The sequence below is a fragment of the Petromyzon marinus genome, chromosome 63, assembly GCF_048934315.1.
Source record: "Petromyzon marinus isolate PM22_M1 ecotype Great Lakes invasive population chromosome 63, UKy_Petmar_22M1.pri1.0, whole genome shotgun sequence".
Taxonomy (NCBI): Eukaryota; Metazoa; Chordata; class Hyperoartia; order Petromyzontiformes; family Petromyzontidae; genus Petromyzon; species Petromyzon marinus.
This window is the reverse complement of record NC_133729.1, coordinates 533,829-549,954: the sequence shown is the minus strand read 5'-3', so window position 1 is coordinate 549,954 and position 16,126 is coordinate 533,829. Positions and strand designations below refer to the sequence as shown.

Below are 16,126 nucleotides of genomic sequence, written 5' to 3'. Positions count from 1 at the left end.
TGATGACAATAGCGGTGGTGGTGGTGGTGGTAAAATCGGTGTTGTTGGGAGGATAACGTTTAGTCACCCCACGTTCACAGCCTTACCGTGCGTGCAGAAGTGACTACATTCATCAGTCGCTGCTAACATCGGTGGCGAGTTTATACATCGCACCAGGTACTCATTTGAAGCTGAGTCGATCTAGGGGAGGCCCAGGACCAGTTCAGAAAATCCGTTATTGGTGTTTGTGGTGAGTGGGAATCGAACTCGTGTCACCGTATTCATGGCGCAGTGCTCTACCAGCTAGGCTACCGATCCCGAGACACACAGTAAGACAGAGACAAACAAACATTCATGCAGACAAATAAGATTATAGACAACGGTGCATAAAACAAAGAGGAAAATAGACAAATACACAGACTAGCAGACTTCCAAGAAAACAGACTCACACACGAAGGCAAACAGACAGACATAGAGATAGACAGACAGACACACAACCATGCAGAGAGCTACATGGACAGACAGATGTAGAAATATGCAGGCAAGCAATCAGACATATAGACGAGCAGGCTAACAAGACAGCTGCCACACAGCTACATGGACAGACAGATGTAGAAATAGGCAGGCAGGCAATCATACATACAGACAGACAACCATGCACAGAAATACAAGGACGAACAGACAAACACATACAGACAGACACGCAGACTAACAAGACAGCCACACAGAGAGTTACGTGGACAGACAGACAGACACAGAGGCAGGCAGGCCGGGAGCTACGTGGACAGACAGCCAGTAATAGAGATGGAGAAGACGACACATCATTCCAGGCCCTGTCTCTCTTATTTCCAACTTGGGAAAGGTCACGTTCCCCCCCCCCCGCCCCATCCCGCGAGCATGGCCGTGGGGAATGTGTCGCGATTGACGCGCGCCTTGATGTGATGTGACATTCACTCCTCGCCATGGCAAGTCGCTCCAAATAGTAATAATAATAACACAAGAAATTCAATGTAATATATACGTCACATTTACAGCAGCCCCTCGGTTAACGATATTATTAATTTGTTCCTCAGAAACCTTTGTGAATTGAAATCATTGTTAATCGAATGTAGGAAATACGTGTTCAAGGGGGGTTGAACACGTCGTAGGCTTTTGCGACCGATATCATCCACAATACAGGTTTTTTGGGGTTAGATCGCGTGACTATATAAATGTTGTGTCGTTAAACCCGCCACCACCCGACACAGCCAACTAGTAAGGGTTGTCACGTAACAAACCTTACTAATTATGGACGTGTTAAAGGCTTAATTTGTTCCAAAACGATGGGAAGTTGAACGTTTTCACACCTTACAAATGTAGTTTATAACATTTATAAATGACTTGGGCTGAACTTACAGATTCGCCGAGCATTTTCTTTTCACGAATCCGTGTCATGAGGAGTCTCCCTATTTTTAAAGTTTCCAAACCTGAACAAATCCTGGTCGAGGCATCCTTCACATCGGAAGCTTTGAGTTTGTCCTCATGTTGAGTAATCGCGGAAATGGTAGAATGACGTCACCCTGCTGCTCTATTTAAGACCGGGAGCAAGTGGATTGCTTTACTATGATGCTGGATGCAATTACCGTGCAATGTCGTACGACTCAAATTGTTGTGGATTCACTCTCCAACACACCGGTGGGCTGAAGTAGTCACTAATTGGCGCTTTGTTTACGTGAGAAATCCCTTACTTATTGGCCGTGTCGGGTGTAGGAGGGTTACGATACATTTATACTTTCGCAATCTAACCCAACAAACCTTTATGATGAATGATGTTCGTCGCGAAAGCCTACGTGTTAAACTCACAATCACTTTCGATTTAAAGCTTTCGTGACTGCAAGGATTCTTCTTCTTTGGTTCTTTCGGTAAAGTCACGTAGAATGAGAATAAAATAATAAATTAATAAAATAACACAATAAAATTCTCACGACGTTTCGGCCACAACACAAGTGGCCTTCTTCAGGTGAAAGGAACAGACCTGTCGGGACGACACCTGAACAAGGCCACTTGTGTTGTGGCCGAAACGTCGTGAGAATTTAATTGTGTTATTTTATTTTATTAATTTATTATTTTATTCTCATTCTACGTGACTTTACCGAAAGAACCAAAGAAGATCACAATCACTTGTTTTTTAAAACCTCTTTTGTGTTTTTCAATAATTCCCTGCTTAATTTGCACACGGATTGTTTTCCTCGATTTCGTGCCTTCCTTCACATTCATTTTAGGGGCCGTTGTTTTCTTGATCTTGTTACATTTTTAAGTAACAAAAAAAAGATCACTTGGTATTCAAGTGAGCTTGTTTCCATGAGCAATGCCCATCAAACATTGCAAAAGCTAAGCAGCCAGTTGCTCTCAAAACGCTCGCAAAAGGGCGCGTCGCCGATTGGCTGAGGTCTACCGCACGTTAGGAGCGCTCCGATTGGCCGAAATTGGTGGGCCGCGTGAATTCACAAACGTTAAATCGAAAATGCATTGTTGATGGAAACAATGGGGACCCCGGTGGGAGGGCGAATCTCGTTAACAAACCTGTCAACCCATACGGGTTTACACCGTATTCTTGTACAGGGAAATTGAGTTTTCTGGCCCATACGGCGTACAGCCCCCAAAAAAAAATTCTATTTTTTGCGTTTCTCCCTTGCGATGAGACTTTGTAGGATGAACGTTGAGATTTATAAGGGGCACGGTGGTGACCAATAAGCTCTGAGTTGGCCTCTAATAAGGTGGTTAAGATAAGTGGCTGACGGGTATGCGTCAATAGAAATGTCGTAATCGGTGGCATCGTAAACCAAGGGACTGCTGAGTGCATGCGACGCGTACATATCACGTGCACGCGGCGACCGCTGCGTGCGTCGCGGTATAAACCCCCACGGGGGGTAATGGGTGCACAAGCACCGTGAGAGAGGCGTGGGGATGTATCGCAGACACTTCGTTTTTGTGCCTGTTTATTCACGACGTCCGTCTCGGCTACAATGGCAAGCCTTTATTTCCGACCGTGCTCGCGTGTGACTTTTGCAGAGGGATCACTCCCCCTGCCTTGTATATGGGGGTGAAAGTTTCGCTCGTTCAACGCTGCGATGTTTTGACCCGGCGCTTCTCTTAAGCACGTGACACAGAGCTGCGCGCGATTAAAAGCCCGCGTTTTATATATTTATTTTTTAAAGAAGCTTCAGTATTTTCATACGTGTGTGCATTTAATGTCAGGTAAACAAACACACACCCACGGTATACGTAAATATATAACGCACGGATAATGATTAAGTGATGCTGTGCTTTTGGTCGGTGTCAGCGGTTATTTGTTTTTTGGAACTTGGAAATCATTTGGCGGCGAATCGTGAGAAAATATGTTGACCCAATGTGTGCTGGAAGCCACGCTGCGAGTGTGCGGTGAGGTTTAGGTCATAAAGAAATAAGTTAATACCTCAGTGGGCCTTGCCTGGTAGGATGGGAATTGTTTAGTTTTGATTTAAAGCTTTCGTGACTGCAGTGATTCATATTCTTGGTTCTTTCAGTAAAGTCACGTTGAAGGGAAACAATGAAATATTTTTTTTATTGTTTTTTTATATATATTATTTTATTGTTTCTCTTCAACGTGACTTTACCAAAAGAACCAAGAATATAATTGTTTAGTTGTTGTATTTGTACGTGTTTGATAGCTTCTCCCGGGCATTTTAGAATTGTCCGACGGCTGACCGCAGCGCTAAGGATTCATTGCTTGATGCACAAGTTTGCGATTAGTATCTGGAAGGCCGCCCTAGTTATTATTATTTGTGTGTTTTTTGTGATTTGTTTACCTTGTACTTTGCACTACTGTCGTGTTTGTGTACTGTTTGTTGTAACGTTCTGACCCCAGTGTCCCTACTGGACATCTGTTGATAAAATAGCTTTATAGCTCATCAGATTCCTCCTGCAGTATAAATACAATATTCTGATTCTGATATCGCAGCTTTCTGAGCAACGTCTCAACATTCGCGCTCGCACGGCCGGAAATGACAAGGGAGCAATATTTAGAAGACGTTAACCTCACACACAGAGGCGGCTTTCTGCCCGAGTTTGGCTCAACCACGATCGGTATTCAAGCCAACGTCGTAAATAATAATAATAATAAATAGTTATTTAAATAAGAACAAAATATTTGCATTGCCATCTTTGGGAATCCAAACTGCAATCCATGTTTTGTACATTTATGGAAAATGTTTCTTAGACCCCCAGGTACAAATAATAAACTAACGTAGGGGGCGTTGAAGGCCTCCCCCTACGCAGTGTCAGTCATGGAGAGTGTTTCTCTGGACCCCACTTCATCCGTCGGCGTCAGGCTTGGTGAAGAACGGGTGAAGGGCGCGACTCGTTTCCGGCGTAATCGCGAGCTCGCCGTCGTAGCCGCACTGCCGGGAGCGGGCGCCCCGGGGCCGCTCGCGCTTTTTCCACAGATTTGTTGTCGTTGTTGTTGTTCGTTGCAAATAAGTCTCTCGCGTTAAAAACTTAAAACTCTTGAGTCGTTCTATCGAGCCGCCCGGGACGCGTCCGCGCGTGCGGCTCGCGAGCCAGAGCTGTACGGATGATTCAATCGTTCCAAGCCGCCCGTTGATTTGGTTTAACCGAGGCGAGAGGCTCGAGAGACCACAAGGGACTACAAAGCTCTAAAGGGCCTTGATCCTCAGTACCTGCAGCCCGTCTGGCTCCCCCAGACTACGTCTTGCGCTCCTCAGGCCAGGCCTTGCAAGCTCAACCGAGGATGTTTTTATTCTACGCTGGGCGGTCGTAGGTAGGGGCCTTCTCGAGTGTGGCGGATAAGAAATGGAACTCTCATTTTACTTTTAGAATTTCCTTGAGTATATCCTCTCTCATTTAGATTTTTTTTTTTATATGCGAGTGTCTTGAGTTTATAGATTAGGGGCTACCTTAGTTTAATTTATACCGTAAAGTATTGCGATGCCCTCGAAGAACAAGTTGAATGAATGAAGAGTCTCATTTGCAAGAGCGCCACTTGGAGTATTCGTCCGCCGGCATGCGGCAACGAATTTGCTGCCGTGTAACAGTCCCTTAGTCGAGTAAATTTGCGGTGTCATTTTTCGGATTTGTTAAAAAAAGTGGACCGTGACGCCGGCGCATGCAGTGAGTGGCCCACTCTCGCGAATGACGTCACGGGATCGTAAACATTCACCGTGAAGGCATTATTATTTTTGTTGTTCCGGTTATCACAGCCGAAGTGATTATCAGGGCAGCCTAGTGGATTCGTACCAGGGCAGCTGAGTGTAATGGAACCAGGATGGCCGAGTGGATTCGAACTGTGCACCTATTTCAACAACAAGCGGCGATCGCGCTGCCTCTGGGCCATGGCTTGAACAACAACAACTGCCATTCACCACTAAGTGCACATAGCCTGGCTTGTGCCAGGCTAAGTGCACTTTAAGGCCACATAAAGTGTCGAACGCCCGCTGGCAGGAGGTCACGGGGCAGACCCAGATGCCACAGGTCGACTGACTGAGACGACTGGCTGATGCACCACCTGTGCCAACTTGCTGTGCTTTAGCCACCCGGCGCTCCGCTCGTGGTTGTGAGCGTCGCTCCTCCGCTCTCCGTTGTTGTTGGAGAGTTACTGCCTCCAACTGCCCAGTAGCATCCTTCACGAGCCTCTTTCACAGAGGCCGATCTTGACACCGCTGGTAACAGTCATCGGCAAGTCCACTCAGCTCCACGTCCTCCTGTACCACGTCACTCCATCTCTTCTCTAGCCCGTGCCGCGCCCGTTTAGCCCCCTCGATCCGGCCGAACAAAAGCTGTTTCGGCATGCGGTGGCTGGGCATGCGGGCTACATGACCCATCCAACGCAGCCTTGCCTGCCGGAGGAGCTCACCGATGGGACCTTGCCCAGATCTTTCAAGGATTTGTGAGCTCCTCACACAATCCAGCCTGGTTAAACCCAGGATGGATCGTAGGCAGGCCAGCCTGAATGTTTCTAACCGGCGTATGTACGTACGCACGTTGAACTTCTTTTCGCGCCGTACGTAGCCAACCGCGCTCATCGGAGGTGCGGGGGGGAGGACAACAAACTAAACACAAGCAGCAGTTTCAAGAATTGGGTTCTCATTCCGGATGGTTTAAAAGCGCAACAACGAGTGGCAAGCGCTCCGCCTCTGGGCCGCGCCATGGCCCCGACTTGGATTTGTGCTGCTGCTGCTGCTGTTGATGATGCTGCTAATGGTGCTGATGCTGCTGCTACTTTTTATTCTCCCGCTGCTGCTGATGCTGATAATGATGATGCTGCTGATGATGCTTCTGCTTCTTTTGCTTCTGCCGCTGCTGATGATGCTGATAATGATGATGCTGTTGATGATGCTGCTGCTGATGATGCTGCTGCGTCTTTTGCTTCTGATGATGCTGCTGATGATGCTGCTGTTTCTTTTTATTCTGCCGCTGCTGATGATGCTGATAATGATGATGCTGCTGATGATTCCTGCTGCTTCTTTTGCTTCTGCCGCTGCTGATGATGCTGATAATGATGATGCTGCTGATGATGCTCCTGCTGCTGTTTCTTTTGCTTCTGCCGCCGCTGCTGCTGCTGATGTTTCTCCCGCTATTGCTGATGACGGCGTTCTGATGGCGACTATAAAACGCGGCGATGGCCACTTGCAGGGAGGGCGAGCCCCCAAGTGGCTGCACAGCACCTGCAGCCGGCTCCTCACCGACGCGATGCTCCGCCCGCGCGGGGTGCTGGCGGTGGTGGGCGGAGTCATGGAGGGGGCCTGCGGTACGTTCGCCACCACCACCAACAACGACAACGACGACGACGACGACGAGGACAACAGCCGCCGTTCGCGCCGCTGAGCGGCGGTGACGTCACCACGGCGCTCGTGCCAGGCTAGGTGCACGTTGAGGCCACGTGAACATGTCGGACGCCCGCTGGCCGGGAGGTCACGGGACAGACCCTGCTGCAGGTGCCGTGGGTCGACTGGCTGAGATGACCGAGATGACGCTTGCTACTCGCCCCCCCGACCCATTCACACGCGTGCCGCTTTTCCTCCGGGCGCTCCGGTTTCCCACCACGTGTGAACGCTCATTAATTGGCCGAAAGCATCTTAACGTACAGCGGACCGCAGAGCTCGGGCAGTTTTTGGCGCCGGCTCGCCCGCGCGGCTGCTGCCTTCCGGCACCCCCGAGTCGTTCTCTCTCGCTCTCTCTCCGAGGGCAAGCGAAACCGGCAGATGCGCAGCGCTACAATTTGACGCGTATTATTATTATTATTATGAGTAGGATGATGACGACGATGGGCCGTGGTGGTTGATCTGCTTCAGCTTTGCACTGCCCGCTCCGGCGACCTGGCCGTTGCTTGCGCCGCGCCGGCAGTCGCTACGTGACGGGGGAGTCGCTCGCTCACCGTGCCCTCTGTGCCGTCGCAGCAGCATCCGGGATGGCAGCAGACTGCGCGGATGCGGAGGTGGCGGCGGCGGACTGGCGGAGGTGCGAGGCGGTCGCCCGAATCCTGGCGTCCTGCGGCGGCCGATCGTCCTCGCCGGAGGAGCACTACCGCATCGTGTGCCCACAGGTGAGACGGCGCGTCCACGCCGGCGCCATCACGCGCCCGAGGGATTTCTGTTTTTGCTTTTTTTATTTCCTACTGAGAAAAACGAAAAAAAAAATTGATGGAAGGCCAACGCTTCGTCTCGGGGTTGAAAAAATGAATAGGTAAAACGGCGGCCACTCGGCACATTCGTCCAAACGATTTCTCGGGTCGGAGGTCGGAGGCCGCGGGTGCAGCGAGCCTTTTTGTCGCCGCCAATTAGGAGGGTCGTCGTGACGCAGCTCCGGTAACGAGCGCGGGTAAGGGAATCGCTCGCACGTGGGCCGGCGGCGGCCGCGGGCCCGGCGGGCGTGACGGGCGGGGACGGGGGGTGGGGGGGAGGGCGGCGCGGGAGGGGTGGGGGGGGGGTTTGTAAAAATGAGCGGTCCCGTGTGCGCGCGCACGATCGCGAGCGAGCGTGAGAATTCGTAACGGTTGAGTATTACCACGTGCAGAGTGCACGGAAGAGCCGTGGGCCTTGGCCTGCGATGGTCCGGGTCGGTTCGGAAATTTAAATCGTCGCAGGGGGAAGATGCTCTCGGCCCTCCATCGGTTTTGCCGTGGTTTTTTTGTTGCTTGTATGTTCCTGCGGCTACGCGTGCTTGAGTGAACACGTGTGCGTGCGTGTGTGTGTGCGTGTGTGCGTGTGTCTTTGTGCGTCATGCGCAAGTGTTCATGCTTAATTAGCAGGGAGCGGTTGGGGCACCGTTTAGCACACCACATGCCCCCACACCCAGCCACCCCGAGTTCGATTCAAGTGCATTGCACGTCACACACGGGCGAATCGAAGCCGTGTCGATTCTCACGCTTGCGGTGCGACGCTCGTACCTGGGGGGCTTAGGGAACCGATGCTAATTGACGGAGGTGGACATTTAGTCAAGACGCCTTGCAGGTGCGGGTGATAATGAGCGTGATCGTCAAGTGACTGTCTACTTGGGCATAGCACGCCAACCAATCAAGGCGCTGCAATGGAGAGAAGAATACTCGTAGCTACTGGAGCAGGTGAATAATCGGCATTGATGATATTGGATACATCGCTACGAGAGTGAGCGGGACCCCTCCCCGCACAGCGGACGGACGGACGGACAGACGGAGTGAATGCGCGGAGACTCCCCACTCGCTTCAGAGAGAATTGCTCGTGAAATGCCGAACTCATTTGAACTTGACTCTTGAGTCCGCGCCGAGATGGCGGTGGTGCATCGAGTTTCACGTTTTCGTGTTCCTAGCCTAAACCTTACTTTCTAAAATTATAGATAATTACCGTTCCGAATGATACCCCATGCGTGCCACGTGAAAGGTTTTGTTGATTTATTTCGTCTTAGTTACCCAGGGGAGCCTCAGTGAGTCTCAAGACTTTTTTTTTAAGGAGGGTCGTGCCAGGTTTTTCACAGCCGGGTTGCGATGCTGCTGCAGATTATGGTCCCAATTGAGTAATTAGCAGGTAAATATTGAGGACTGGGATGTTGTCTTGGCCCTTTACCAGGCGAGAACCCAGAGGAAACCAATGCAGAACAGGGGGAGATCACACAAACTCTACTCACTCACACCCTGCAGAACAGGGGGGAGATCACACAAACTACTCACTCACACCCTGCAGGACAGGGGGAGATCACACAAACTGTACTCACTCACACCCTGCAGGACAGGGGGAGATCACACAAACTCTACTCACTCACACCCTGCAGAACAGGGGGAGAACACACAAACTCTACACACTCTGCAGAACAGGGGGAGCACACACAAACTCTACTCACTCTCACCCTGCAGGACAAGGGGAGAACACACAAACTCTACTCTCTCACACCCTGCTGAACAGGGGGACAACACACAAACTCTACTCACTCACACTGCAGAACAGGGGGAGCACACACAAACTCTACTCACTCTCACCCTGCAGAACAGGGGGAGAACACACAAACTCTACTCACTCTCACCCTGCAGAACAGGGTGAGAACACACAAACTCTACTCACTCACACCCTGCAGAACAGGGGGAGATCACACAAACTCTACTCACTCACACCCTGCAGGACAGGGGGAGATCACACAAACTCTACTCACTCACACCCTGCAGGACAGGGGGAGAACACACAAACTCTACTCACTCACACCCTACAGAACAGGGGGAGAACACACAAACTCTACTCACTCACACCCTACAGAACAGGGGGAGATCACACAAACTCTACTCACTCTCACCCTGCAGAACAGGGGGAGATCACACAAACTCTACTCACACCCTGCAGAACAGGGGGAGATCACACAAACTCTACTCACTCTCACCCTGCAGGACAGGGGGAGAACACACAAGCTCTACTTACTCACACCCTGCAGAACAGGGGGAGAACACACAAACTCTACTCACTCACACCCTGCAGAACAGGGGGGATATCACACAAACTCTACCCACTCACACCCTGCAGAACAGGGGGGAGATCACACAAACTCTACTCTACACACTCTGCAGAACAGGGAGATATCACACAAACTCTACTCACTCACACCCTGCAGAACAGGGGGGCGATCACACAAACTCTACTCACTCACACCCTGCAGAACAGGGGGAGAACACACAAACTCTACTCACTCACACCCTGCAGAACAGGGGGAGAACACACAAACTCTACTCACTCACACCCTGCAGAACAGCGTGGGGGTAGAACACACAAACTCTACTCACTCACACTCTGCAGAACAGCGTGGGGGTAGAACACACAAACTCTACTCACTCACACCCTGCAGAACAGCGTGGGGGTAGAACGTGCTATTATATTCTTTCCCATGCTCGCAATAATTTCAGGCACTGAATGCCAATGTTGAGAACTGTTCGCCACGACGGAGTAAACCGGTGGACTCGGATAAAAATCCACCCGGCCATGGGGAGAACACGCAAACTCCAAATATACAGCGGACGTCAGGGTCGGGATCGAACCTACGACCTCCAGCATACCGGGCCAGGGAGTTAACGTCTCCTAGCCACCAGGCGGTGGCCTGGCATGCCAACCAATTGCGCGCTGCGTTCGTTAGGAGAGGAATTGCCCGCACGCCTCCACAAGGGCGGGCAAACTTAGACGTGGGAGCTAATCGGGAGAGAGTTCACCCGTAATGGAGGTTTTTTTTTTTTGGGGGTTAGTTCTCGTCAATATATAAACGTTTAACACGTAGGCTTTTGCGACCAATATCCCTAATCTGGCTGTCGCCTGATGAAGCTACTTGTAATTACTGGTGAAACGTCGTACTCAGATTGTAAATGTTGTGGCTTGGCTCTCCAACACACCGGTGTGCTGTACTAGTGACGAATTGGCCACGTTCTGTTTACGTGACAACCCTTACGAGTTGGCTGTGTCGGGTGGTGGCGGGTTTAACGTCACATTTATATAATAATAATAGGGTTTTTCCCCTTTTTTTTCTGGCAACAAAACTGAAACCTTTTTACAAGGATTCATGTCTGCATTAACCACAATACCTGCAGTCAAAATGCAAACAAAAAACATACTATGATAATATATGTGGCATTGTCCTTGAAACTGATTGGTCCACACCAAGGGACGGCTTTCTCTTGAGCCTCGACCCAATTGGTGCTCGACCAGATGACGCCTTTTGGCGTCATATATTTACGCGATCTAACCCCAAAAAAACCTATCATGTGAACGTGTCGTTAAACCCGCCATCAATTAGTAAGGTTGAGTCACGTGCACAAAACGATTTTCTGGGGGGGGCGGATGGGGTGGGGGACATAAAATGGCCCACGCGGGGCTCGCCCCCGCCCGAGTCGGGAATCGGGCCTGGTCCCTTGCCGCTTTGTGGAGCTGCCGACAGCGCCGCACGTTCCCCCGCGCCCTTCAGCGACGGCTGACCCCTCCGATTTAAATTGCTTCTCGGCTCAGGTTGCCGCTGTGGTCATCGTTGTGTTCACGTTCAGTGTCTGTTCCCCCAACAACCCCTCACCCTCTTCCCCCCCCCCCCCGCCCCGCCACTTTTGCCTGGGGGTATGTTTGCGCGTCTCTGCGTGTGTGTGTGCGTCTCTGTGTGTGTTTGCGCGTCTCTGCGTGTGTGTGCGCGTCTCTGTGTGTGTGTGCGCGTCTCTGTGTGTGTGTGCGCGTCTCTGTGTGTGTGTGCGCGTCTCTGTGTGTGTGTGCGCGTCTCTGTGTGTGTGTGTGCACGTCTCTGTGTGTGTGTGCGCGTCTCTGTGTGTGTGTGCGCGTCTCTGTGTGTGTGTGTGCGCGTCTCTGTGTGTGTGTGTGCACGTCTCTGTGTGTGTGTGCGCGTCTCTGTGTGTGTGTGCGCGTCTCTGTGTGTGTGTGTGCACGTCTCTGTGTGTGTGTGCGCGTCTCTGTGTGTGTGTGCGTCTCTGTGTGTGTGTGTGCGCGTCTCTCTGTGTGTGTGTGCGCGTCTCTGTGTGTGTGTGCGCGTCTCTGTGTGTGTGTGCGCGTCTCTGTGTGTGTTTGCGCGTCTCTCTGTGTGTGTGTGCGTCTCTGTGTGTGTGTGCGCGTCTCTGTGTGTGTGTGTGCGTCTCTGTGTGTGTGTGTGCGCGTCTCTGTGTGTGTGTGTGCGTCTCTGTGTGTGTGTGCGCGTCTCTGTGTGTGTGTGCGCGTCTCTGTGTGTGTGTGCGCGTCTCTGTGTGTGTGTGCGCGTCTCTGTGTGTGTGTGCGCGTCTCTGTGTGTGTTTGCGCGTCTCTCTGTGTGTGTGTGCGTCTCTGTGTGTGTGTGCGCGTCTCTGCGTGTGTGTGTGCGTCTCTGTGTGTGTGTGCGCGTCTCTGTGTGTGTGTGTGCACGTCTCTGTGTGTGTGTGTGCGTCTCTGTGTGTGTGTGTGCGTCTCTGTGTGTGTGTGCGTCTCTGTGTGTGTGTGTGCGTCTCTGTGTGTGTGTGTGCGTCTCTGTGTGTGTGTGTGCGTCTCTGTGTGTGTGTGTGCGTCTCTGTGTGTGTGTGCGCGTCTCTGTGTGTGTGTGCGCGTCTCTGTGTGTGTGTGTGTGTGCGCGTCTCTGTGTGTGTGTGCGCGTCTCTGTGTGTGTGTGCGCGTCTCTGTGTGTGTTTGCGCGTCTCTCTGTGTGTGTGTGCGTCTCTGTGTGTGTGTGCGCGTCTCTGCGTGTGTGTGTGCGTCTCTGTGTGTGTGTGCGCGTCTCTGTGTGTGTGTGTGCACGTCTCTGTGTGTGTGTGTGCGTCTCTGTGTGTGTGTGTGCGTCTCTGTGTGTGTGTGCGTCTCTGTGTGTGTGTGTGCGCGTCTCTCTGTGTGTGTGTGCGCGTCTCTGTGTGTGTGTGCGCGTCTCTGTGTGTGTGTGCGCGTCTCTGTGTGTGTTTGCGCGTCTCTCTGTGTGTGTGTGCGTCTCTGTGTGTGTGTGCGCGTCTCTGCGTGTGTGTGTGCGTCTCTGTGTGTGTGTGCGCGTCTCTGTGTGTGTGTGTGCACGTCTCTGTGTGTGTGTGTGCGTCTCTGTGTGTGTGTGTGCGTCTCTGTGTGTGTGTGCGTCTCTGTGTGTGTGTGTGCGTCTCTGTGTGTGTGTGTGCGTCTCTGTGTGTGTGTGTGCGTCTCTGTGTGTGTGTGTGCGTCTCTGTGTGTGTGTGCGCGTCTCTGTGTGTGTGTGCGCGTCTCTGTGTGTGTGTGCGTGTCTCTGTGTGTGTGTGTGTGCGCGTCTCTGTGTGTGTGTGTGCGTCTCTGTGTGTGTTTGCGCGTCTCTGTGTGTGTGTGTGCGCGCGCATGTGGGGAGCGGTAGTGTAGCGGTCAGCGCTACGCTGCGCTACAAACCCGGTGACCCGGGTTCGATTCCCGCTCACGGCCAACACCGGTGACGATTATCTGAACCGGTCCCGGGCCTCCCCTAGGTCGACTCAGCCTCAAATGAGTACCTGGTGCGGTGTGCAAACATCGCCACTGGGGAGACAAAGGCGGACGGGCGTGGCGCTGGCCACCCACCCCCTCGTGTGCCGTGCTGGCCTAAGTAAGCGCTCGCTAACAGCACTTGCCCCAACAGTCTGTTAAGGCTACACGGGGGATCTTTGTCTTTGTGTGGTGTATGAGAAGCAGTAGTGGAACACGGTTAGTGCGCCGAACTGTGAACCTGGCGACCAGAGTTGGATTGTCGCTCACGGCCAACACCGGCGACGATTATGTGAGCCTGTCATGGGCCCTCCCTTAGGTCGGCTCGGCCTCAACTGAGAACCTGGTGCGGTGTGTCCTGGGGAGTCGAAGGTTTGCCGGGCGTGGTGCTGCCCTCCACCCCGTGTTCTTGCGCGACGGCCTTCGTAGGCGCTCGCTAACGGCACCTGCCCCAACGGTCCGTGAAGACTATTGCGCTCACGTGTGCTCACAGGTGCTGGAGCTGCTGCACATCGAGGACCGGCAGACGGCCCGACAGTTCCAGCGCGTTGCCACGACGACGGCGGTCACTATGGCGAGGGAGAATCCGGCGCTCGCCCAGCGCTACCTCTTGTCTCCGATGCTGGCGCCGTTGGCACGCTGCACCTGCTTCGGTGAGCTTCCGGCCAGGACACGCACAAACACAAAATACAAAGATCCCCCGCGTAGCCTGTAACAGACTGCCGTTGGGGCAAGTGCCGTGAGCGAGTAGCGCCTGTGAAGGCCGGCACGGCACACGAGGGGGTGGGTGGCCAGCACCACGCCCGGCCGCCTTTGTCTCCCTAGTGACGATGTTTACACACCGCACCAGGTACTCATTTGTGGCTGAGTCGACCTAGGGGAGGCCCAGGACCGGTTCAGATAATCGTCACCGGTGTTGGCCGTGAGCGGGAATCGAACTCGGATCGCCGGGTTCCTAGTGCAGCGCGCTAACCGCTACACTACCGCTCCCAACTAAATCACCATCACTAAACATGCCCGCTTTTGTCTGCCCAGTGATGATGTTTTGTCTGCCCAGTGATGATGTTTTTGTACGCACCGCACCAGGAACTCATTTGAGGCTGAGTCGACGTAGGGGAGGCCCAGGACTGATTTAGATATCAGTCACCGTTGTTTGGCTGTGAGCGGGAATCGAATTCGGGTCACCGGGTTCGTAGCGCAGCGTAGCGCTAACCGCTACACCACCGGTCCCCACACAGACACACAGACACACACAACAACAACCGCCATTCGCCACTAAGTGGCGGTGACATCACCACGACGCTTGTGCCAGGCCATGTGCACCTTGAGGCCACGTGAAGTGTAGAACGCCCGCTGGCAGGAGGTTGCGGGGCAGACCCAGGTGCCACGGGTCGACTGACTGAGATGACTGGCTGATGCACCACCTGTGCCCCCTACTGTGCCAACCTGCTGTGCTTTAGCCACCCGGCGCTCCGCTCGTTGTTGTGAGCGTCGCTCCTCCGCCCTCCGTTGTTGTTGGAGGGCGACTGCCTTCAACTTCCCAGTAGCAGCGTCTTTCACGAGCCTCCTCCATAGAGGCCGATCTTGACACCGCTGGTACCAGTCATCGGCAAGTCCACTCAGCTCCACGTCCTTCTGCACCACATCACTCCATCTCTTCTCTAGCCCGTGCCGCGCCCGTTTAGCCCCCTTGATCCGGCCGAACAAAAGCTGTTTCAGCATGTGGTGGCTGGGCATGCGGGCTACATGACCCAGCCAACGCAGCCTTGCCTGCCGGAGGAGCTCACCGATGGGACCGTGCCCAGATCTTTCAAGGATTTGTGAGCTCCTCACACAATCCAGCCTGGTTAAACCCAGGATGGATCGTAGGCAGGCCAGCCTAAATGTTTCTAACCGGCGAAGATGTTCCATTAGGGGGGGTCCACGTTTCGCAAGCGTAGAGAAGGGAGGGAATGTCCGTGGCCGAGAAGACCTGAAGCTTAGTGCGGAGCGACAGACCAGGTAGCTTCCACACAGCGTTACGCAACCGATGAAAAGATAATGCCGCTCGATTGATTCGGAGTGAGACCTCTGCTGTTAAACTGGAGCCAGTCAGAGACACACAGACACACACACAGACACACACAGACACACACACAGACACACACACAGACACACACACACAGACACACAGACACAGACACACACACAGACACACACACACAGACACACACACACAGACACACACACACAGACACACACACACAGACACACACACACACAGACACACACAGACACACACAGACACACACACACAGACACACACACAGACACACACAGAGACACACACACACAGACAGACACACAGACACACACACACAGACACACACAGACACACACACAGACACACACACACAGACACACAGCTACAGACACACACAGACACAACAACAACAACCGCCATTCGCCACTAAGTGGAGGTGACGTCACCACGACGCTTGTGCCAGGCTATGTGCACCCTGAGGCCACGTGAAGTGTCAAACGCCCGCTGGCAGGAGGTCACGGGGCAGACCCAGGTGCCACGGGTCGACTGACTGAGATGACTGGCTGATGCACCACCTGTGCCCCCTACTGTGCCAACCTGCTGTGCTTTAGCCACCCGGCGCTCCGCTCGTTGTTCTGAGCGTCGCTCCTCCGCCCTCCGTTCTTGTTGGAGGGCGACTACCTTCAACTGCCCAGTAGCATCCTTCACGAGCCTCCTC

General features: G+C 53.0%; 1 protein-coding gene across 4 annotated transcripts in view; it reads left to right on the top strand.

Moving 5' to 3' along the window:
* Nucleotides 1-16,126, top strand: part of TANGO6 (transport and golgi organization 6 homolog) — a 235,203-nt gene that overhangs the window by 11,548 nt on the left and 207,529 nt on the right. For 3 of the 4 annotated variants that reach the window (XM_076053821.1, XM_076053823.1, XM_076053824.1), the window contains exons 6-8: nucleotides 6,649-6,763; nucleotides 7,413-7,558; nucleotides 13,879-14,038. In XM_076053821.1, the coding sequence (XP_075909936.1) occupies nucleotides 6,649-6,763; nucleotides 7,413-7,558; nucleotides 13,879-14,038 (421 nt within the window). The remainder of the gene's footprint in view (nucleotides 1-6,648; nucleotides 6,764-7,412; nucleotides 7,559-13,878; nucleotides 14,039-16,126) is intronic. The other variant, XM_076053822.1, reaches the window with a different exon arrangement.